The sequence below is a fragment of the Trachemys scripta genome, chromosome 7, assembly GCF_013100865.1.
Source record: "Trachemys scripta elegans isolate TJP31775 chromosome 7, CAS_Tse_1.0, whole genome shotgun sequence".
NCBI lineage: Eukaryota > Metazoa > Chordata > Testudines > Emydidae > Trachemys > Trachemys scripta.
In genome coordinates, this window is record NC_048304.1 from 68,254,699 (window position 1) to 68,277,715 (window position 23,017).

The 23,017-nt window shown below is 41.8% G+C and overlaps 1 protein-coding gene across 1 annotated transcript in view; it reads left to right on the forward strand.

Moving 5' to 3' along the window:
• Window positions 1–16,694, forward strand: part of BMS1 (BMS1 ribosome biogenesis factor) — a 41,157-nt gene extending 24,463 nt beyond the window's left edge. The window contains exons 15-23 of the mRNA XM_034776434.1: window positions 1,670–1,852; window positions 5,494–5,682; window positions 6,625–6,805; window positions 7,400–7,458; window positions 11,385–11,507; window positions 12,677–12,824; window positions 13,842–14,017; window positions 14,945–15,106; window positions 16,149–16,694. Coding sequence (XP_034632325.1) covers window positions 1,670–1,852; window positions 5,494–5,682; window positions 6,625–6,805; window positions 7,400–7,458; window positions 11,385–11,507; window positions 12,677–12,824; window positions 13,842–14,017; window positions 14,945–15,106; window positions 16,149–16,379 — 1,452 coding nt within the window. The 3' untranslated portion in view covers window positions 16,380–16,694. The remainder of the gene's footprint in view (window positions 1–1,669; window positions 1,853–5,493; window positions 5,683–6,624; window positions 6,806–7,399; window positions 7,459–11,384; window positions 11,508–12,676; window positions 12,825–13,841; window positions 14,018–14,944; window positions 15,107–16,148) is intronic.
• The last annotated feature ends 6,323 nt before the right edge of the window (window positions 16,695–23,017 follow it).

Below are 23,017 nucleotides of genomic sequence, written 5' to 3' on the forward strand. Positions count from 1 at the left end.
TCTGAAATCTACATACTTATTTGCAAATTACTGTGCCTCATGGTGTGTCCAGGGTAGGATTAGTGGTTCTAATTTGAGATTGTTTGAACAAGGGGTTTCTGAGATGCAGCTCCCTTAAAAAAATGCATGACATGAAAATATTACAGTTCTTATAATTTTTTCTGTACACACTTGGGCCTCAAACTATGGCTCTGATTCTTCCCAAACTGGTATTATCTGCTCAGGATTGATTTCAGATAAAGAGTTGACTGCAGTAATGAAATTTTTCTAAAGCTTACCTGCAAAGTAAAATTGTCTGGGGAATTGGTATTCCACAATAGGAACTGAGATAGACTTTGAGAGAGGGAAGAGGAGAAGGTACTTTAAGATGAATGGGTCAGTCTGACAGGAGCGCTAAGAGCTATTATATCAGCTTCTGTTCATCTTCCTGGGGTGGTGTTATTGATTTGAGAACATCCCACTGAGATGACTGAACCATTACATACCTCTGCCACCCTCCTATGCTGCTGAGGGTTGTGCAGAGCCCCTTCCCTCTGAAGAGGAGTCTGGGGCTCCCTCCACTCCGTTTTGCCGCCTCCTGCTGGTAGATGTGCTCTTCCTAGCCCATCAGTCACCATCTTCTCTCTTTTTCCCATGGCTTCTCCAACACTACTGGAAGGGACAGGAGACGGGCACAGCTGGTAGCTGAGTGGGAGTAAGGTTCCAAGGAAGCCTTCTTGTGCCCTTCCCACTCCCACAATCATGGTCCTCTCCTTATCACCGCCTACTAAAAAAAAAAAACAAGGAAAATTCACTGCCCCAAAACTTTGTTAGTGGAGAATTAAGGTTCACTGGCAGTGCCTTGTACCCTTCCAGAGCACAGAGTGTCTATCCTTAGACCTCTGAAAACCAGGAAATAAAAAGTTAAGAGGATTAAGTATAGGCACATTCAATGTTCTGGAAGAGTACGTGAATTCAGTTGACAATGGAATCATGAGCTAATCTGTAGTAATAGGGACCAAATTTATTTGGGCAAATAAATGTTGAAGATATAGAAAATATTGCAAATTTTAGATTTTTTTTTTTTAATTGAAGATTTTTTTTTGCTTATTTGTGAAATTATTGCTAATGTCCAAACTTCCCCCAGTCCATTATCTCTGGCACAGAACCTCACTCCTGATGGGCAACACTCGTGTATTATTCAAGTCCTGATACACATTCTTTTTTATTAATATGTTTATTTTAACTTAAGAATGATAAATTATGCCAATTCCAAGCTCTAAGCACTCTTGGCATACATTAAAAATGCAATCCATAGCAATAAAAATACCATTTATTTTAATATTCGTTTGAAAAGCTTTCTGATGAGGACAAAAGGAATGAGAGACCATGGAAACACATTTCCACTTCTTATTGAAGACATTTTTCTCCATCTGGTGAATTTATTATTAAATAGTTTATCATTTTTGGATGAAAAGCAGTGGTTATGACCGTTTGCATTATTAAATAGACCCTGGTCTACACTTGAAATTTAGATTGACCTACCTGTGGCGCACAGGTATGTGTGACCTAGCCATTGTTGTAGATGCAGTTAAGGTCAATGCAAGAACTCTTCTTTCGATTTAGCTACCACAGCTTAGGGAGGTGGATTGCCTACATTGATGGAAAACCGTCTTCTCTTTCTTGCTAGGCTGGAAGTGAAGGAGAAGAAGAGGATAAAGAAGGAAAAGAACCCAAAGCAGGAGAGGAGGAGGAGAAGAAAAAGCGCATGGACAAGAAACGCAAATTGAAGGAGATGTTTGATGCTGAATATGATGAAGGGGATGCCACATACTTCGATGATCTCAAAGGGGAAATGCAGAAACAAGCTCAGGTACAAGCTGTCAACTTGGCTATTTGTCTGACTATGAAGCTTCTTAAGTACCACACACTCTCTCTGGGGGACTCTTAGGGCATGTCTTCACTGGCAACGACAGTGTTTTAACGTGGCTTGTGTAGTCGCAGCAGAGCGCTGGGAGAGAGCTCTGCCAGCGCTCTTAAAAAAACCCACCTTCACCAGGGGCATAGCTCCCAGTGCTGGTGACTTTACTGGAGTGACTTTAAGCTCGGCTCCCAGAGCTGGTGCACTGTCTACACTGGCACTTTACAGCACTGAAACTTGCAGCGCTCAGGGGGGTGTTTTTTCACACCCCGAACGAGAAAGTTGCAGCGCTGTAAAGTGCCAGTGTAGACAAGCCCTTAGATTCAGCAACCACTGATAGCTTTTCAGAATTTATATGCAAAACCCCATACGTTTAGAGGGATGTTCTTAATGGGTGAATAGTGTGATTCCATTACCATTTTTTAAAAAACAAAATACCAGTCTTTTGAAGCTCTTCCTTTAAATTGACTTATTGAGTCACTATTGCTACTAAAACGTGGCACTCGCCTAAAGCTACTGTGTAAATGTTAGCTGTTTAGGGGTTCCCAAGCTGTGGTCCGTGGAACTCTTAATGGTTGTTTGCAGAGAGCAAGCTAGTCACGTGGTAGGTGTTTTCAATGGAAAGAAATATCAGCTGGGAAGGGGATATGAAATTAAAAGCAAGTGTAGTCTGTGATTTACCTTTAAAGAGATCAAAATCTTTATTGTACTGACTACAGCTAAAAATACAAAAATACTTTGCTAATAATTACTTATTCTTTTAAGCAATTGCTGTGGTTGCCATATGGATATTAAGGCATCACAAGCAAGTAAATAGGTGTCCACAAGGCAAAATGAACATCAGAATGTATTCCACACTTGAAAAATGTGAGAACCCCTGTTCCAGATGTGTGGTGATAATTTTCAAAGACGTTTGAGACACAATTTGAACTGGTAACTCTGCTGCAATGTTTAGTTGTTAAATGAAACCCTGAATGTAGTTTTTAACATAGCTTTTTGTATTACACTGACATCTTTCTGAAGAACCTTGCCGATTTATATCATAGTGTAAGGTTATTTAAAAAAAAAAAAAAAGACCCATAGTGTACACCATCTTATCTAACAAAATCTTGCTCAGATTAGCCATTAACTCAGTTGTACCAGTTTGCATTAGTCTCTGACATAAGTACCAAACAACTAGACCTTGTGTTCTAATGTGCTTGCATAAGAACACTTAAAATGTAAACAAGCCTCTTCCAGTAAAAGAGAGAGCCAATTTAGAGCTCCTGCACTTAAGGCCTGTTAGGGAAACGTATTCTAGTGGTCCTCAAGCAGTGTATTGCCAACACAGGCCAGAGAGAGAGAGAGAGCCCAAGTATATTGGAGAAATCCAAAGACTTCAGAAATATACTTGAACCACAGGATTTATCCTATTTGTTAGACTCCAACATCTGCACAAACAGCATCAAGAACAATCGGTAGTGGCATAGCAAAATATAGATGTTCCTAGCAGTACAAAAACAGAGGGAAAGAACCCTCCTGTTAGTTTCAAGGATCTTTTGTTAATTACATAGAATCTTAGGGCACGTCTTCACTACCTGCCAGATTGGCAGGTAGCAATCTATCTATTGGGGATCGACTTATCGCGTCTAGTGAAGATGCAATAAAATGATCCCCGATGGCTCTGCCGTCGACTCCGGAAATCCACCGCGCCAAGAGGCGGAAGCGGAGTCGACAGCAGGGTGGCAGCGGTCGACTCGCCGCCATCCTCACAGCCAGGTAAGTCGACCTAAAATACGCTTGTGTATCTTAGGTCGACCCCTCCTCCCCCCGTAGTGTAGACCTAGCCTTAGGTACACATGTCATCTCGCCGATAAAGACAGGCCCTCAAATAGGGCACAAGTGTTAGATGATTTAGGAGCTCACATCCCATTTTCATAACTGATTATGGTGCCCAGATCATTTAGAACCATAGAAGATTAGGGTTGGAAGAGACCTCAGGAGGTCATCTAGTCCAACCCCCGGCTCAAAGCAGGACTAGCACCAACTAAATCATCCCAGCCAGGGCTTTGTCAAGCCGGGCCTTAAAAACCTCTAAGGATGGAGATTCCACCACCTCCCTAGGTAACCAATTCCAGTGCTTCACCACCCTCCTAATGAAATAGTGTTTCCTAATATCCAACCTACACCTCCCTCTCTGCAACTTGAGACCATTGCTCCTTGTTCTGTCATCTGCCACTACTGAGAACAGCCGAGCTCCATCCTCTTTGAAACCCCCCTTCAGGTAGTTGAAGGCTGCTATCAAATCCCCCCTTACTCTTCTCTTCTGCAGACTAAACAAGCCCAGTTCCCTCAGCCTCTCCTCATAAGTCATGTGCCCCAGCCCCTTGATCATTTTCATTGCCCTCCGCTGGGCTCTCTCCAATTTGTCCACATCCTTTCTGTAGTTGGGGGCCCCAAACTGGACACAATACTCCAGATGTGGCCTCACCAGTGCCGAATAGAGGGGAGTAATCATTTCCTCGATCTGCTGGCAGTGCTCCTACTAATGAAGCCCAATATGCCGTTAGCCTTCTTGGCAACAAGGGCACACTGCTGACTCATATCCACCTTCTCATCCACTGTAATCCGTAGGTCCTTTTCTGCAGAACTGCTGCTTAGCCAGTTGGTCCCCAACCTGTAGTGGTGCATGGGATTCTTCCTTCCTAAGTGCAGGACTCTGCACTTGTCTTTGTTGAACCTCATCAGATTTCTTTTGGCCCAATCCTCCAATTTGTCTAGGTCACTCTGTATCCTATCCCTACCCTCCAGCGTATCTACTTCTCCCCCCCAGCTTAATGTCATCTGAGAACTTGCTGAGGATGCAATCCATCCATCATCCAGATCATTAATGAAGATGTTGAACAAAACCAGCCCCAGGACCGATCCCTGCGGCACTCCGCTTGATACCAGCTGCCAACTAAACATCGAGCTGTTGATCGCTACTTGTTGAGCCTGACAATTTAGCCAACTTTCTATCCACCTTATAGTCCATTCATCCAATAAATACTATTTTAACTTGATGGCAAGAATACTGTGGGAGACCATATCAAAAGCTTTGCTAAAGTCAAAATATATCACATCCACTGCTTTCCCCATATCCACAGAGCCAGTTATCTCATCATAGAAGGCAATCAGGTTGGTCAGGCATGACTTGCCCTTGGTGAATCCATGCTGACTGTTCCTGATTACCTTCCTCTCCTCCAAGTGCTTTATTTAGGCACTTTTTTTTAGGCACTTTTTGAAATTTTACCCTAAATTCAGTTCTAAGGATCTGTCCAGAAAGTCACTTGTTTCTTCTGGGCACTCTACTCCGGGTAGAGCAACATGCCCAGATGTGTTTCAGACTTTCCTATGTAAAGCTGGATCTGCTGTTTCCTAAAGGGAGCTGCAAAGGAAAGGATTTGTGGTGGCAGACATCTGTTACTCTGAAGTAAGTTACTAGAACTATTAGGGCTATCCAGACAGATACCACATAAATTAGTGTTAATTTGCTTTTAAAGTAAAACTGAAACCTTCTGCACAAGCCTTGCTCATACCCATTAAAATTTTTCCTCTCCATCTTTCTCACATAGCTTAATCGGGCTGAATTTGAAGACCAGGATGATGAATCCAGAGTTCAGTACGAGGGCTTCCGCCCTGGGATGTATGTTCGAATAGAGATTGAGAATATTCCATGTGAATTTGTGCTTAATTTTGACCCTCACTATCCAATCATCCTGGGTGGTTTAGGCAACAGCGAAGGAAATGTGGGATATGTACAGGTATGGAGCCAAAGCTGTGTGTGCTGTGGATAGTGGTATAGCTGTGATTCAGTAGGCATGGTATTGCTGTTTATTTTTATTTCCTATTTGGCAAATGTAATTAATAGCTAAAAAAATTGAGATAGATCCTTCATCTGAGGTCCTTATGCTGAAAAAAGAAAGAGCTTTTGGCATGGTTAATTTAAAAGTCCAATGTTTGAGATTGTAACTTGGCTGCTATCCTGTTTTAATACTGGTTTGATGGTCAGAAGGAAAATGTTATCATTTTTGTTATTTTGGTATTTATATTACATTAGAGACCCCTCCCCCCATTGTCCTAGTTGCTGAACAAGCTCATGCAAACACATTTGCAGTTCCCTAGGGTCTATAATCTAAAGCTTTGTCTACGCCACAGACCTTACAGCGGCACAGATGTAAGGTCTCCCGTGTAGCTGCTCTATACCAGAGGGAGAGAACTCTTCCGCTGGCATAATTAAACCACCCCTGACGAGCAGCGGTAGCCATGTAGGTGGGAGAGCATCTCCCGTCGACATAGCGCTGTCCACACCAATGCTTTTGTCAGTGAAACTTTTGTCGCTCAGTGGGGTGTCTTTTCACCCCCCGACTAACAAAAGTTTTACCGACAAAAGTGCTAGTTTAGACAAAGTCTAAATAAGGCAAATTACAATCAAAGGTTTGGGAAAAGGGATAGATAGATGTGTGTGTATGTATGTAATCTGTGTGTGTATTGTATACACACAGTTTTAAAAAATTTTAAATAGATGAAACGCCAGCTGTCTTAGTTTAAGTCACCCTGACCATCATGAATAGACATGTTTTTTAAAAAATAAAGTTCTTTGGTGGTTAAACAAGCATTTAGGAAGGATGGAAATTGCTTCAATAATCACTGATATTAGGGCTAATTCTGTGCTTTTAATATTGTTAATCTTTTCTTTTAACTAGTTACGTCTGAAAAAACATCGTTGGTATAAGAAGATACTTAAAACACGGGACCCTATAATCTTCTCCTTGGGGTGGAGGCGATTTCAGACTATCCCTATGTACTACATTGAAGATCATAACGGGCGTCATAGGCTTCTTAAGTATTCACCACAACATATGCATTGTGGAGCAACATTTTGGGGTAAAGATTACTTAGATTTACAATCTACAACCATGTGGTAAACTGCAAAACTCCCTAGCCTTAGAGGAGGCATTAGGATTTTCCTATACAAATAACCATCTGATAACTTTGGGGAAAGGAAGAATCACTTAAAACAAATGTTTATTCCCCACAGGATATAAAATAATACTAAGAATTAGCAAATGTGCAGTATGGTTAAGAGAGAGAAGGGAGGTCGAGAGGGAACTATCTAACTCCTTCATGCAGGGCTCCAGTCAAATTCTGATTAGCCTGCTGGGATATTGCATCAAGGGGGAACTGGTGACTGTATGTCCAGAAAGAGAGAGCATGTTAAGGGCCCAGTCCTGCAAACACTTGCTCATGGGAATTATTTCACTCACACAAGTAATTCCATTCACTTCAAAGTGGGACTACTTATGTGAGTAATGTGCTGAATGACTAGTTTAACCTGTCTCTTTTTTTGGTGGGGGATATAGAATACATCATTCTAAACACACTAATATTATTTCATCATTCTGAGACTACCTTAAAACAATAGCCAGTTATTGTCTAGCCAAACAGGTCATAATTTGTTTTATTCAATTTTGGTTTTAGGCCCCATCACTCCCCAAGGGACAGGATTTTTGGCAATTCAGTCAGTCAGTGGCACAACGGTAGGTTTATTATCACAAAATGTTACTTGGCTCTTTCTGTAGATCATTGTATCAAACAGTGAATTTTATTGGAAAGTGTACTTATGCTAAAACAAGGATATGACAGTATCTTTGAAGATCTTTTAAAATTTGTAAGGCACTCAGATACTGTGATGATGAGCATGGTATGAAGACATAGAGAAGGAGCTAGATAGATACTTCATTTGGTAAAGGTTTGAATGGAATGATATATTCCTACTCCTGCTGGGCTGATGTTCCAAGTGTATAAGATAACCTCATTTTAGTGAGATCAGATTCACTGAAGAGCAGAGACATACCTGACACAAGAGTTTCTTTCCTGCACTGTGATTGATCTGAAACCCTATTTGCCAGAAATATTACAGGTGTCTCTTCAACATTGTTGATCAATGGTGGTGTGCATACTATATTAAAGTATGCTTTTGGTTGTGTATACATTTAGGCTATGTGTAACACTTAGAGCACAGATTCCCAACTGTGGGTCGCACCATCAGCAGCTGGATTTGGAGGTCCAGGGGATCAGTTTCAGCCTGCAAGACGATGTCATCTTTCCCCCGAACGTGTCCAGACCTGTTTCACAGACACTTCACCAGAGCACTGCCATTTTGTAGATCAGATGCCTCCTGGTGTGGCATTTGTGGAGCAGGTCTGGACACATTGCCTATGTGGAGGTGGTTGTGCAAGCATCCAGCTGAGGGACTTGAATGCAGAAGATCCTTGACTGTGGGCAGCAGCCTCATCAACAGAGCATCCTTTCTACTTAAGCTGGTAGGAGCCTGCGCTAGCCTTTTCTGACATGGAAATCGGCAGTGGCTTGTATGGGCCCTACCTTAGGGAGTCTATCTTCTTTTATGCCACTCTGAGTACCCTGTTGGCACTCAAGGGTAAAGAATCATTGTAAGTCACTGTCTCTGTGCTGACTTAGTTTCACCACATGTGGCTTTCCTGAGTCCTGGCCTCATGTGCTTAACAGTGAATTCCTCTTTCTGCTTTGTGATAAGAGGCACAATGGACTCATTTTTATGCATAGTATCTGCTTCAGCCTCCAGTAGAGTCGACTGTTGCAGTTATGAACAAAAAACAAGAGTCCAAGAAACGTGCTCACAAATGATGAGGCTTTCTTTAATTATGGCTTCATCAGAAAATAAGAATAGCCTGCTTCCACAAGCCCTACTGGGTCAGGCCAAAGGTCCATCTAGCCCAGTATGCTGTCTTCTGACAGTGGCCAATGCCAGCTGCCCCAGAGGGAATGAACAGAACAGGTAATCATCAAGTGATCCATCCCCTGTCACTTATTCCCAGCTTCTGGCAGTGTTTTAGTCAAGAACGAAGAAAGGCCAAAATGCCTGCTATGTCACACAGTGTTATCTTGTGAAAGCAGGAAGCCTAATAAACTTAAACGACACTTGGAAACGCTTCACAAGGACCACATAGGAAAAACAAGGTCACTTGTCCAGCTCCAAAACTAACTTTCCCATCAACATTTGCAATTCGAGAGAGCCATGTCTGTCTCTGACCAAGCTCAAAAGGCATTTGAGGGGAGTTACCACATCACACAGACCAAGAAGCCTCTCGCAATTGGAGAGACTTTGATTTTGCGAGCTGCAATCAATATGGTGAACATAATGTGCAAAGAAAACAAGGCAAACAATCTCAGAGCCATTCCACTCTCCAGTCCTCCGCTTCAGTGTGCTTTTGAAGTAATAGCAGCAGATCAGGAAAACACAGTGGTGGAGCATCTGGAAAACACGGATGCTTTTGCTCTTCAAGTTGACGTGAGCACTGAGTGCCATGATGCAAATTTCTTGGCTTTTGAGGGCCAAGAAATACAGTGTTTGTTGTGCTACATGCAAGACAAAAATATACCATGTGATCGCATGGTGGGCTTTTTCACAGATGGAGTTCCAGCTATGGCAGGCCACAAAGCAGGTCTGCGTGCCTCAGTAAAGAAAGTTGCTCTGTCTCCTGTGTGGATTCATTGCATACTTCACAGAGACCAACCGGCATCTAAAACTCTGAGTCCAGAGCTAGGTGAAGTTTTGCAGCAGGTCTCATCTATTGTGAACTACATCAAGGTTTGCATCTCTGCAAAACTGTATGAAGAAATAGGGTCTGATCATGACGTGCTGTTGTTCCACACTGAAGTTTATGGTTCTCGAGAGGAAAAATACTGGGATAATTTTTTCAGCTGAGAGACTAGCTGCATGCCCTGCAATAGACTGCAAAAAGAGTGAATTCTTTGATTTTCTTTGTGACCAAAGGGAGATGTGCCTTCTTGCCTATGTCACAGATACATTTGGGAAATTGAATGAATTGAAAACAGGTCTGCAAGGAAAGAACACCCACATCCTTCAGCTGAGTGATGGAATCCCAGGATTCATGAAGAAAATTGTTTTCTGGAAGAATAATCTATTGAAGACAAACTATGAATTCTTCCCGCAGCTTTGCAAGTTCCTATTAGACAATGAAATTTTTCTGCCTCCCACACAGGTGATGGCTGAGCATCACAGCCAGCTGGAGGAACAGTTTTCATCCTTTTTCCACAACTTGGATGTGACAAAGTATAACTGGATGTGACACCCCTTTCAGTGTAAGCCTGATGCCATGGACTTGCCAGCAGCTGAAATCAAATAGCTCATCGAAATTTCCTGTGATTGATTCTTGTGAGGAACATAGGTCCAACTTTCTCTCCTGGTGTTCTTGTTCACTGTCCAGAATGAATATCCTGCACTCTCAAACATGCACTGTGAAACTGACGGTGCCATGCACAAGCACATATTTGTGTGAAGCTGGGTTCAGCACTCTTGTGTCCATCGGCTGATATCAATCTACCGTTGATGTCACATTGGAGATTAGAGGTGCAATTTCCACCATGCCACCAGACTTTGAGAAGCTGTGTTGCAACACGCAAGCCCATGTGTCACTTGAGAGATCATTAAATAAGATGCTTAATGGGTAAATTCCTTGGATTCTTTGGCTGCTATGTTGCTGTCTGGGGTTATAGGAAAGAGTAAGTTTTAAAATGGGGTCACGCAGGCAAAAGATTTGGGAACCCCTGATTTAGAACTAGAGTGTAATTCCCAGCACACGCAGATGTACATGTGCTAGCTGTTGTTGAGCTAGCATGCTAAAAATTATTAGTGTAGCTGCAGTGAGTGACAGCACAGGAACTTAGCAGGAGATTAAGGCGAGTTTGTTCTAGGCACGGCTAGCCTATGTTGCTATTTTTAGCATGCTAAATCCATGAGAGCTCATGCAAATAAGTCTGTGTGAGGTGGGAATCACAACCCTAGCTCCAAGTGTAGGTATGCCTTTATTGTACGTACACTTGTATGCACTTACACCACATATTAAGGAATTCAGATCGTTCCCTGGTGAGCCCAGTAGTAACTCTTGAGGCGTTGTTTTGTTAACCCAGCCCTGAGAGAAGTGCATGTGTGTCTTCTTTTATATTGCCTTTCTGTTTGGTTTTTAAATATTTAAAGGATAACTTCATATCTCAACAAGAGAGGTATGATTGTTATTACAGTACACAAAGTCCCTTTGCTCTGAGCCCTTCTGCATGTGTGCATGTAAAATTCTTTTTCATGAAGAAACAGAGTGCAGAGTACAGTAGAAAATGGGGGAAAAAAATCTTAAAGATGACTTTTTAATTTGAATAGCCATTCTGAATAGCTCATTAATGGGTGCTAGGGATGTGACATTGGCAGTAACTCAACCAGTTTTCATGAAGTTGATTTTAGTTTGCCATGCTGCAGTGCTACTGTTGAAGTTGTACAGTCTGTGAACTCTGGTTATGACATGTCATGAAATAGTATCTGTCAAGTGAGTTCTTCAGTCGCTGCATTAGGATTGTTGTTATACACATTTAATGATCTATCAATCATCTATACTGTTGTACATTTCAGCCTGATTTCCGGATAGCTGCCACAGGAGTCGTGCTTGATTTAGATAAATCCATAACAGTTGTGAAGAAATTAAAGCTGACTGGTTTCCCATTTAAAATTTACAAAAACACATCATTTATTAAGGTATGTGTGTATACTGTAATCCTGCTAGAATGAAGGTCGGAAGAAAATGCAACTTTGGGCTCTGTTCATCAGTCTCTTCAGGCAGAAGTCTCAACGTAATGGGAATTTTGCTGAGTTAGGGATGTTGAATAGGGTTTTTGGCCTTGTAATTTTTTTTTAAAGCATATTCAATACATTTTGTAAAAGTATCTTACAGGGAATATAAATTATTATGACTACGTCCATTAGTCAAACCTCACTCTTCTAAACTCTGTCGTGCCAAATACAGTACTGTCTTCCAGAGGGTTTCGTAAAAGTGGGGTGTGGATAATCAGTTGGCCAGCTTCCCCAGTGCCTGCCATCTCAGCAGAATATTAACCCAGTCTGTTCCTTCTCCAGCAGGGTTTGGTCCTATAGCATTTACAAACTGCAGGACGGAAACTGAGCTCCTGCAGAAATTAAAACTTCCTGTACAGTTGTGGAGCTGGCTGGGGGAGGAGGTGGTGTAAGACTGAATCTCCAAGGAGCCAAACCACTTTGGTGAAGCCTGCAGGCTACCCTAAATCAGGGAAACAGAGCTTCAGGTTAGGGGACTTGGGGCTTGAGCCTGCAAGTTGCTGAGTGCTCTGCACCCAGTCCAACAAAGCACTCAATCGCTCACTTAACTTTAAGCCCATGAATAGTCCCATTGACTTGTATTTTATAAATGCAGAAACTCATGTCCTAGAATGCTGCATTATATTAGGTACTTTCTCTCCTCCCCACCCCCCAAGTAATTTAAGGCAATTACAGCTTACAAGACATCAGCCAAATGTTACGTTATGGCAAACAAATCTTCAAAGGAGAAATGGGAAGATGCTTTCTAACATGTTCATGGTTGAGATGGGTGGGTGCAAAGGTGAAAACCTGAATTTATTGTTAAGAAATTTTACCTCTATTTATATGGTGTAAATTAGATGACTCTTAGAAGAAAAAAATAATCACCATCATAGATTCTTAATGTGATCAGTGACCGTATAAATTTAAGAACAACATTTTATGATCCCAATTTCCTGTTTATGATAAACTGCTTGGGGATGATTGTGTTTTTGTAGCCTACACAAGTCTGTATAGAGAGTGGTGGGATTGTATTTTATTCATAATAAACATGCCATCTTTAATAAATGGTCTATAATCTTTGTGTTTCACAGGGAATGTTCAATTCTCCATTAGAAGTGGCTAAATTTGAAGGGGCGGCCATTCGCACTGTGAGTGGTATTCGAGGACAGATCAAAAAGGCTCTTAGAAAACCTGAAGGAGCGTTCAGGGCAACATTCGAAGACAAGCTGCTGATGAGTGGTGAGTAGCACTCCCCAAATAAGAGATCATCATCCCATGCCTTTCCTCCTCCTTCCCCAAGTATGGAAGCACCATTTGTATTCTTCACTCTCTAATAACCTAAATGTGAATTCAAAGAGAACAGAATCTTTTGATTATTTATTACGTGTTGATGAATGTGTGTGTGACAAAGAGTTGGGAAAAAAATCACTAATGTTTGGTTCTTTTCAATGATGCTATTACTGAGAATAATAGGAAATACAGATGAAGGTCTATTAGTGACCTATTTCTCCCCTCAGTATTAGTTTGTTTTGTAAACTATATTCTGGAGAACTTAGAACTCCGTTTGCCTAGAGAACTCAAGCATATGCTGTATATAGCGGTGTGAGTGCTAGAAAGGGATTTTTATTATGAATCAGGGGAGAGTTGATAGCCCTGAATCAGAAGCTTTTCTCTCGTCTGATTTGTGATTACAAAGCAGATGTTTAATTTTTTAGTGATCTGCTGGGGATTCCCTACTTGACTGAAGTTGGATGATATGTGCATCAGGTCACTGTGCCCTATGCTCTGTTCTCATATGATTGTAGTTACACCATATTGAATTTGTGCTAGTTGAAAATTATAGCAGCATATAGTTTGGCTTTGAAAAACATGTAGAGGGAAGACTAATTTGGACATGCTGCTGTTGATAGGCACAGACTATATGTGACCTCCTTTGCTATAGATCATTATATGTTTTTTAATCGTGTAGGAATATCTAGTACAGTGATACTCAACTTGGGACTCTTCAGGAATATGCTTCTCTTTGTGTAACTTGTATGCAGGTTTTGAGGAGTCCAGAGGTATTAATACATGCATTGCTCTGCCTGATGCTCTAGAGACTGAGGATAAGAGGAGTGCTCCTCTTGTAAAATAGAAGTTAATTTAGTGTGTGGGTTGTAATTCAGTTGACTTCCTTATTCAAATGATGTTTATCTGTAGCGTGGATACAGTAAACCACATTGTCAAAAGCGAAGTGATCATGTTCTTTCCTTTCAGATATTGTCTTTATGCGGACTTGGTATCCTGTTTCCATCCCAGCCTTCTATAACCCAGTAACATCCTTGCTGAAGCCAGCAGGTGAGAAAGATACTTGGACAGGAATGAAGACAACTGGCCAACTGAGGCACGAACGGGGCATCAGACTGAAGCAAAACAAAGATTCCCTTTATAAGGTATCTTTTATATTCTTGCAATCTGTGAGTTAAAATATGTGTATGTGACCACCTCTGTTCCTAAAATCAGTGTAAAATTAAGTGCAATGTACATAAGTGTGTGTTTGTATGTGTACATCTCTTCACTCACAGAATAGTTGTCATGGCCCTTTTTGGGTGGTCTGCAGAGCAAGAACCAAGTTGTGGGGGATCGAGGTGTTGAGTTGGATGATGGATCAATGAGAATTTACAAAGTGACCCATGAAAAGTTGGAGAACCAGTGGGACATCCAGATAAAATGGCATTGAGGTTGATATAGGCAGACTTCTTAATTACCACAAAGACATTTGGCCTAGATGGCAAAGCTAATATCCATAATCTCGTAAAACCACATCATAAGATTTTTTGAAGACCCATAAGTGATAAGGGCTTTTGTTTTACTTCTCATCCAAAAGATGTAATGAGAGACAGCGTCCCACAGCCTCCCGCAGTGGCAGGGAGTTGGGAGGTATCCCCGCCACCTGAGGCAGCGAGCCATCATGGGCAGTGGGGTACCTCGCAACCCCCCGGCCCCCACGGTAGGGCAGAGGGACCCCAGCTGCTCCCCAACCACCATGGCAGAGGCAGGGGGGCCCTGGAGCTCCCAGCTACCCCTCAGCTGCCCAGCCCCTTCCCATTTTATCATGGATACTTTTAGTAAAAGTCAGGGACAGGTCACGGGCCTCCATGAATTTTTCTTTATTGCCCATGACCTGTCCATGACTTTTACTAAAAATATCCATGACAAAATCTTAGCCTTAGGTTCACCTGTGTTATACTATGTCTGTCATCCCTAGCCAAGGGCAAGAAAGACAGAGAACTAATTTTATTTGAAATGTAAAGTACTGTGCACAGGAAAAGTGTTATAAAAATATGATTCTTATGTGTGTGTGATTTGTTTTTTTTAAGCCAATAGTGAGGGAGAAGAAGCATTTCAATAAGCTCCACATTCCTAAAGCACTCCAGAAGGCACTGCCATTTAAGAACAAGCCTAAGAATCATGAGAAGAAAGCGAAGCCTACGAAGGACCAGTGGAGACCAGCGGTTATCAGGGAGCCTCATGAAAAGAAGGTAAATATGTTTTATTGTGAAATTAACACTCCTGTTTAAGATGGTGTTGCTTGCATCATGTGTGACTCTCAGTTTAATTTTAGGATCACTGAAATGTGCAGCTATTGCCAAAAATTTGTTCCTGGGATTATATCTTGCCTCCAGCCATCATTCCATCTCTGTATATGGTACATACCAGAGCTCTGTGCTGAATTGGTCCTGAGCAGACTACAGAGCAGATAGTTGCTAGGAATTGTTGTAGTAGATCATGTATGGCAAATGTATGTCTCCCCAATTCTCCTAGTACACCTCTACCTCGATATAACGCTGTCCTCGGGAGCCAAAAAATCTTACTGCGTTATAGGTGAAACCGCGTTATATCGAACTTGCTTTGATCCACCAGAGTGCACAGCCCCGCCCCCCCCCCGAGCGCAGCTTTACTGTGTTATATCCGAATTCGTGTTATATTGGGTAACGTTATATCGGGGTAGAGGTGTTTGTCCTAGTCCTTGTGTTCTCAAGATGTTTAGGTCAATGGTTTGCAGTTATTGCACCATATGGGAGTTTTAGGTATATAATTGCCTGCTTCTCTTTGCTCTTATGTTTGCCATCCATTAATAGTAAAGAGAGGCTTTGAACACAAATAAAGAAATTGATGCAGGATTTGGGGAAAGGTAGAGGGTTTGTAAGAACGGGAGGATGTAAACTTCAATTTAGCCTTCCTGTAAAGTTAAATAATCTTATAATAATGATGATGCACAACACTTTTCAATAATACCTTCAATGCAAGGATCTGAAAATAGCTTCATAAATGATAATTAAGCCTCTTAATGTTCCTATGATTCGGCATGGTAATTATCCCCATTTTACAAAGGTGAAACAGAGTCACAGTGAGAGTAAGTGATTTGCCCAATGTCTCTGATCCTGACACTGTTCATTAAATAATATCTTTAACTCATGGTTTCCCAGGGGTAACATTTGTTCTTTCTTTTGGGAGGCTGTTCTGTGGCTCACCCAAAATGTAACTATTTCTATATTTAACTCTGTTTTCTGTTTCAATCAGATATCAGCCCTACTTACTGCTTTGGGTACCGTGCATAGTTACAAAATAAAGAAGGCCAAATTAAACCATCGTCAGCACCTTAAAGATTACCTCAAAAGGAAGAACAAGGAGGAGGAAGAGAAATTTAAGAGGCAAAAGGAAGCCAAGAAAAAACTCTTTCGAATTATGGGACAGAAGGAGAAAAAGAGGCAGAAGTCAAGCTTGAAGGGATCTGGAGAGAGAGAGAAGTGAGTTTCTGGAGGTCTCATCAGATCTCCAATGGAACTGAAGGATAGTTATCTATGCAGTACCTACAAACATCAAATCAAAAGACAATATCTGAAACCATGCCTTGGAATAAATTGAACTTGCTATTGAGAAGACAAGGGGAAAAAAATACTATGACCTCTTATCATTTGGAAATGCATATAAATAAAAGATGTAAATTATTTTTGGGGGGGTGGGGGGGAATTCATATCTACTGGAGAACTGTCTCCTTTGTATTTCTGTGCAGTTACATCAATACTGCATGCTCTGCAAGCCACCATTAAACTATTTTAATGTTAATTATTGAATGTCATTCATTTATGAATGGACTACCTTGATTTCAATGGACTGCTCCCGGAGTAAAGTGCTACTTAATGTAAATAAGGGTGTCAGAATCTGTCTCTGGGTTGGTAATGCTCAGGCCTGGTCTACACTAGAAAATTAAGTCAGCATAACTACATGGCACGGGTGTGAAAAATCCACACCCTTGAGTGGCATTAAGACAGTATAAGTACCTGTGTAGACAGCACTAGGTTGACAGAAGAATTTTTCCATCGACCTAGCTACCGCCTCTCAGGGAGGTGGACAGGAGAGGTCCTCCCATTGGCATAAATATTGTCTACTTTGAAGTGCTGCAATGGCGCAGCCGTGCCTCTATAGCGTTCTAAGTGTAAACAAGCCTTTAGTCTTTTCCTAATTCTGCCCTGCAGCAGAGCTACTGTGAAAAGGCAGGAAGCTCACTACTCTACAACAGCCACGTCCTGGAAAGGGCAGGGTGCATTATTTGGCTTTGGTGTTATAGTAAATTCCATGGAAGTAGTCACTTCCCTATATCTGGGTCTTGCATTCCTGAACTTGAGCACTGCAGAAGTATTTCCCATATGCCTTCCGCTGTAGTTCAAAGCCAAGTGTTCAAAAGAAAAAATGATTCACCTGCATCCTGCCCCTGGTCAGTATTTGGGCAGTTCTTCATTGTCCACTTGGATTGTGGCTAGAACCGTGAATGGATACTCCACAACTTGTGCAAGTACTTTGGGACTCTGTCTGCCTGGGAGCAAAAAGGTGTGGATCATCCTCCTCTCCCCCACCCCCCACCTCCCCCCCCGGCAAGTTAGCATAACTGTTGAAAACACCCTTAACACACCTTTTATAAAAGCACATTGATATTTATGGATGAAAAGCAATACATAAAAACTAGGTATTTTTTTATTGAACTGGTGCAAAAGGCTGTATAGTCTCCCTTTACATCAATACAAACCCCTGGTTTATAATCAATTTAGCTTAAATTAGTTTAAACTACCCTACGATAAATCATTCTTAAACTGACCTGTTTTTAAAAATAACTTTAAGTTAAACTGACGTAACATCTGTGTGTTAAATGTGTTTTTGAGGAGGGTAAGTTATATCCATGTGAAACAAAAAGGTAGAACTGCTTTAAGTGGAAAACTCAACTCCACCTTAACTATGAAAGTGTAACTTCCTCCATAACAGAGAAAAAACTATTTTGAAATCCCTAGTAGAGCCTTTTTATTTTGGAAATTTATGAGGGGAAACATATTAAGTAACCATCAAGGCAGATTTTTTTTTTCATTGTTTTGGACTTCAGGGGGCCCAGTATCCCCCACTTTTATGATGATAGAGATTCTGGCCAGGTTCCAATACATTTGCTAATTGTTCCTGTGCTTTGATTTAGGATGCTCTAAGGTAGGTCCCTATAAATCCCTGCCTATAACATGAGGGAAGTGTGACACACAATGTATAGATTAAAATGACCATGGAAAATAATGGCTATAATACAGACTTTGCACAGCAGGGAGATCACATTAATACTTTTATGTACCAAAAGTGAACAGAGTCTTGGTCGCATGCAGCTACATGGTTTTCATTCAGAAAGACTGGAAATGGCCTCTAATACACTTCTTTGGCCTGTTTTTCACATTCAAATGTTTTAGTTTTCTCTCCATGGAATAGGAAGGGGAAGTGGCTTGCTCTCAAACATCCTGTAATGCTAGAGTGGGGCTAAATTCTAAATGGGTCCCTGGTGTGACACCATTGGTGCTGGTGGATTTGCAGCTGAGAGTGAGTTGGCCCAGTTCTGTGAGAACACCTGGGAAGCTTTCTGAGATGAGCAAAACCGCTGGTCATTCTCTGGGCATGGAGAAATGAATGTCTTTGTATGACACTGGAGTAACCCCCAAAGTGGAAGGGGAACGCCCAAGGTTTGTACATGGGGAGTTTATTCCAGATTCTCCAGGGGTGGGGGGGAAGGGTTGGTTTTGCTCCTGTTCAGAATGGGCACAGAGTTTGACATTTGAACACAGATGATCCTTGTGGAGACTTTGTGCATCTGCACCCGCCCTTAGCTAATGTACTTTCTGTTAGCATACTGCCCTAGCTCCCCTGACCTCCGCTGTGCTGTCATAGCCTGGCAGGAGGTGCACAGACATGTTACTCCTCACTCAGCATTCACTCTCATTGGTTTTGCCCTTGGGCTTGAGAGGGGGGAAGGTGGCAAAGCCCAGCCAGCCCCCCGCTCCAGCCTGGCCTTTACCAAATACACAGCCTGAAAGCCATGAAACCCCTGCCGCATGGGCTGGTGGGGGCATATCATGGAATAGTTGTTCCCCATCCCATTCTGTGCCCTATGGGCCAGAATCCATAGGTCCAGGCTTCTCTTGGTTCCCTTGAGCAGAGGTGAGAACATTTGGCCCAAAATTAGTCAGCAAAAAATGGCCTTTTTATGGGGCTGTTTGACAAACTAACTCTATCTTTATCTAGCATGTTATCAAATATGGAGTATACCTGATAGGGCAGGGTATTTGCAGATGGTTCCAGGAGGATGTGTGGTAGGATCTGTCTTCGTGAACATCCCCTCTTTGCACTGTACTAGGTAATGAACAGGAGCTTGACCAGGCTCTGATCACATTTCACATTCACCTACCTGAAACAATCCGCCTCCTCTGTGTCTCCGAAGATTGTTACAAGGTAAGCAGAGTAGAACTATCACTGTCACAAGAATAATGTCTTGGTAATACTGTATATAGTGGGGAGAATACTACAACAAAGCCAGAGTTATCTGAGAGAATCATTGGCAATGTTTCTACAGGTGGCAGAACAAGGGTCTGCAGCTGTTCTTATCTTGAGTGAACATAGTGAATGCCACAGGAGGTACAAATAACAAGCAATTTTGCTCATGTCTAATCCCCAGGCAAACTTAAAAACAACAACAATCCCTTTACACATTTTCCACATACAAATCTTCCAAGTCAATACACCATCCAGCTCTCCCTGAAGGAGGCTATACATAATAAACTGTACCCAAAGTATTTCACAGAGCTAATGATCACAAGATATTTGCCACCTTCAGCCACGGATTTCAGTGGAGATACAACAGGGCTGATTCAGCCCACAAAGTGACAATAAACATAATAGCAGGGAGAGCCTGCAAACGAAGAGGATTGGGCAATGCATCATTTTGAATGAGAGATGAGAATGGATGGAGAGTAAATGAGGGAGCTAGATGTGGAAGGAGCAGGAGGAAGGCTGCAGAATATGGGGGTTGGGAGGGGGGCGGTTCTTGCCTCAGCAGTGATGGGAAGGTGAAAGGACAGTAGAGGCCTGTGCTAGATGAGGACAATAAGAGGAGGTAGCATTTTTTAAATGTCCTGGGAAGCAGAAGGTCAGCTGATGAAAGTTCTCTTCTACAAGGCAGATTTTCTAGTGGACAAATTGCAGCTAACTGCCCTTTGAGTCTTTTGAGAATCTCTCCCACTTGTCTTCCTTAGTTTAAAAATGTCAAGTTGCTGCAGCTCACCACCATGACTTATTCACACTGAGGAAAAACTACTCTCTGGGAGATGGAATAAAATATGTGCTGTGAAATCCATTTGTATTGATGCATCCAGCTATGTAAGTTTGAAGCCAAGAGTAGTCATTTCAGTCCCAACCAGCATTTGGGAGATTTTTATTTTATACCCATTATCTTTTTAAAATGGGAGAGCTACTCTGTAGTGACAAGAAATTATGAAATAAAAGCTCCATCCACATGGCAGAGCAAACCTAGTTAATGGATGCAGTATTTAAGCACAGTACAGGGGTTTCCTGAAGAAACTACCTTGTTAGAAGACTGTTAAAACACAGTACCCTCCTGATGTAATTAAAGCATGGGTTGACCTTTTTCGTGTAGGAGTGTGAAAGAAACACCCCCCCCCCCCGAATGACACAAGTTTTGCCAGCATAAGTGGTAGTGTGCACAGCGCTATGTTGGTGGGAGAGCTGGTCTCACCAACATTGCTCCTGCTGCTCGTGGAGGTGGTTTTATGTTGATGGCAGAGCTCTCTCCTGTCAGCATAGAGTGGCTGGCTACGCAAGCAATCTTACAGCAGCTAATAGTGTAGACATGGCCTTAAACATATCTTAGCTGTGTCTCCAAACTAGGACAAGGTTCTGGTATAATTTGGGGATACAGTTAAAAACATTGGCCTGGTTTTCAAAAAGACTGAGCACTCACAACTCCAAATGAAGTCTGGGATAGCTGCGGATATTCTACACTTCTAAAAATCAGGGCTATGGTTTGTTCCCATGTACACTGTACTGCGTTTTAAGATTCTTTGAGGGTGATAGAGTTGACAGCGCCTATTGCAATTAGGCATATTGCTTTCTCTGGAACCAAGCTTAAAGACCACCCTTGCTCTAGTTTTAAAGGTCATTGTTGATGGAGCCTTATATTCACAAACACCAGGCTTGATCATGTTGTCTGTTTTAATGTATTGTGCCCTAAATTATTGGGTTTTGAAAACAGAGTCTATTAGGAAACTTAATGGAGCACCTCATTCCAATTATAAGAAATGCATTGGTGGCAGAAATTGAAATGCATAGAAGATGAATGTGTTAAATAGTTGCCTAAAATGAGGCAATAGCTTGAAATTAACCTTGTTCACAGGAGTAGCTTGCTACAGGATGGTGCAAAAATGTGGCGTCACTTAAATTGCAGAGTAGAAGAAACAGTGGTTCAGTGTGTAAATGGCTAGAAAAGTCAGATAGCAAAAATATACCCACAACTTTTGCACAAGCCAAAATCCTTCTCCAGGATAGCGCTCACCGTGCTTTGGCCTTGCTTTGTCTTGACTCTTACTACATTGGGCTACACCCTCTTATTTCGGCTTTTCCCTATCTCCTAACTGGAAGACTTTTGTATAGTAAATTGATATGGCAACAGATTCATGTATCAATGACCCTAGTTCAGTGTATCCAGGACCGCTGGATTTAAAAGCAGGGGTTTCTACTGCTAAACAAGCAGGTCCATTAGCACCCATGGCAGTAGTGGACTCTCAAACCTCTGTGCATGGTCTAACCACTGGTGGGAAACAGAGCTATGCTCTGTTAACAGAGATTGCTCTAAATTCCTTGCACATTCAGTATGGAGGAAGGTTGTGCAAGAAGTTGCTAAGCTTTTTGGCAGGCATGTGCCTAGTAGATATTAAGAGATGGAAAAGACAAGAGCTGGTGGATTAATCTGCATTATATAATTTATTTGATAAATCTCCCTCTTTGTTGTTGTTGTGCACCAATTGTCCACAAACAATTGACATTTAATCATAATTTGCCATTTTATCATAATTTAATTAAAACTATTCATGGAATACTTTCTGTGAATTATTCCTGTTCTGGAGGACATTCACAAGCAAGAAGGCTGTTTGTAGTCTGCCCACGAATTAGCGGGTGGAGTTAAAGACTATTTAAAGTTGGCAATACAGAACTTCCTTGTTTTTGTGAGGATTTTACCTCAAGTTAATATGCATTAAGAATACATGCTTTTCCGAGGGAAGACAAGGCCCCAAGAGGGAAATCCTGCCCTGCCCTTGAGGGTTTCAGGTGTAATGCAGCTGAATTGGAAGAGGTCTGTGTTATGGATCTGAAGACTGCCAGGTTATTCCCTGCCAGCGAATGATGTGGGGGTGGGGAAAAATGCATCTATGTAAATATATTAGTGCAAGGACCCCAGAACATCTTTAGAAGTGAATTTGGATATTGTACTAAAATGAGACTTACTGTTGCATTATTATTATTTGTATTTGGTTAATGGCAGCTGTCCCTTGAAGAATAGGGTGCGCCAGACAGCATGTGTTAGAGACTGAGAGCAATGTGTGGCTGACTTTACCTGTGTAAGCTCCAGAAAGTGAGAACTTGATGTAATGAAGATTCCAGAAAGCAAGTCTCATTCTGGAAGGGGCATCATTAACACTTATGGGGGACTGGGGGGCTCAGGGTATTACTAATTGATAGGTCACTAGTTAGAATCCCATGCAGCTAAACAGAGATTAAAAATAGTCCCAATTTAATGGATATTTGATAGTCCCCGGTCTGAGATGACTGTGTTTTGCTCTAGTCTGTAAACTTTCTGGTCCAGGAATTTTCTTATTTCTTCACTCCCTATGAATGTGTGAGCATTGGCAACACCGATATGCCTTTGGAGTGGTCAGGGGCATGTTCGGCACGGGAACATGAATCTTATGGGGTCTAGAATCTTATGACCTGCATATGTATGTTTGGCTCATGACGTTAAAACATCATGTCTTGAGGTTGGCCAAACTGCTCTGCAGGTGCTATGGGCCAGGAGTTAC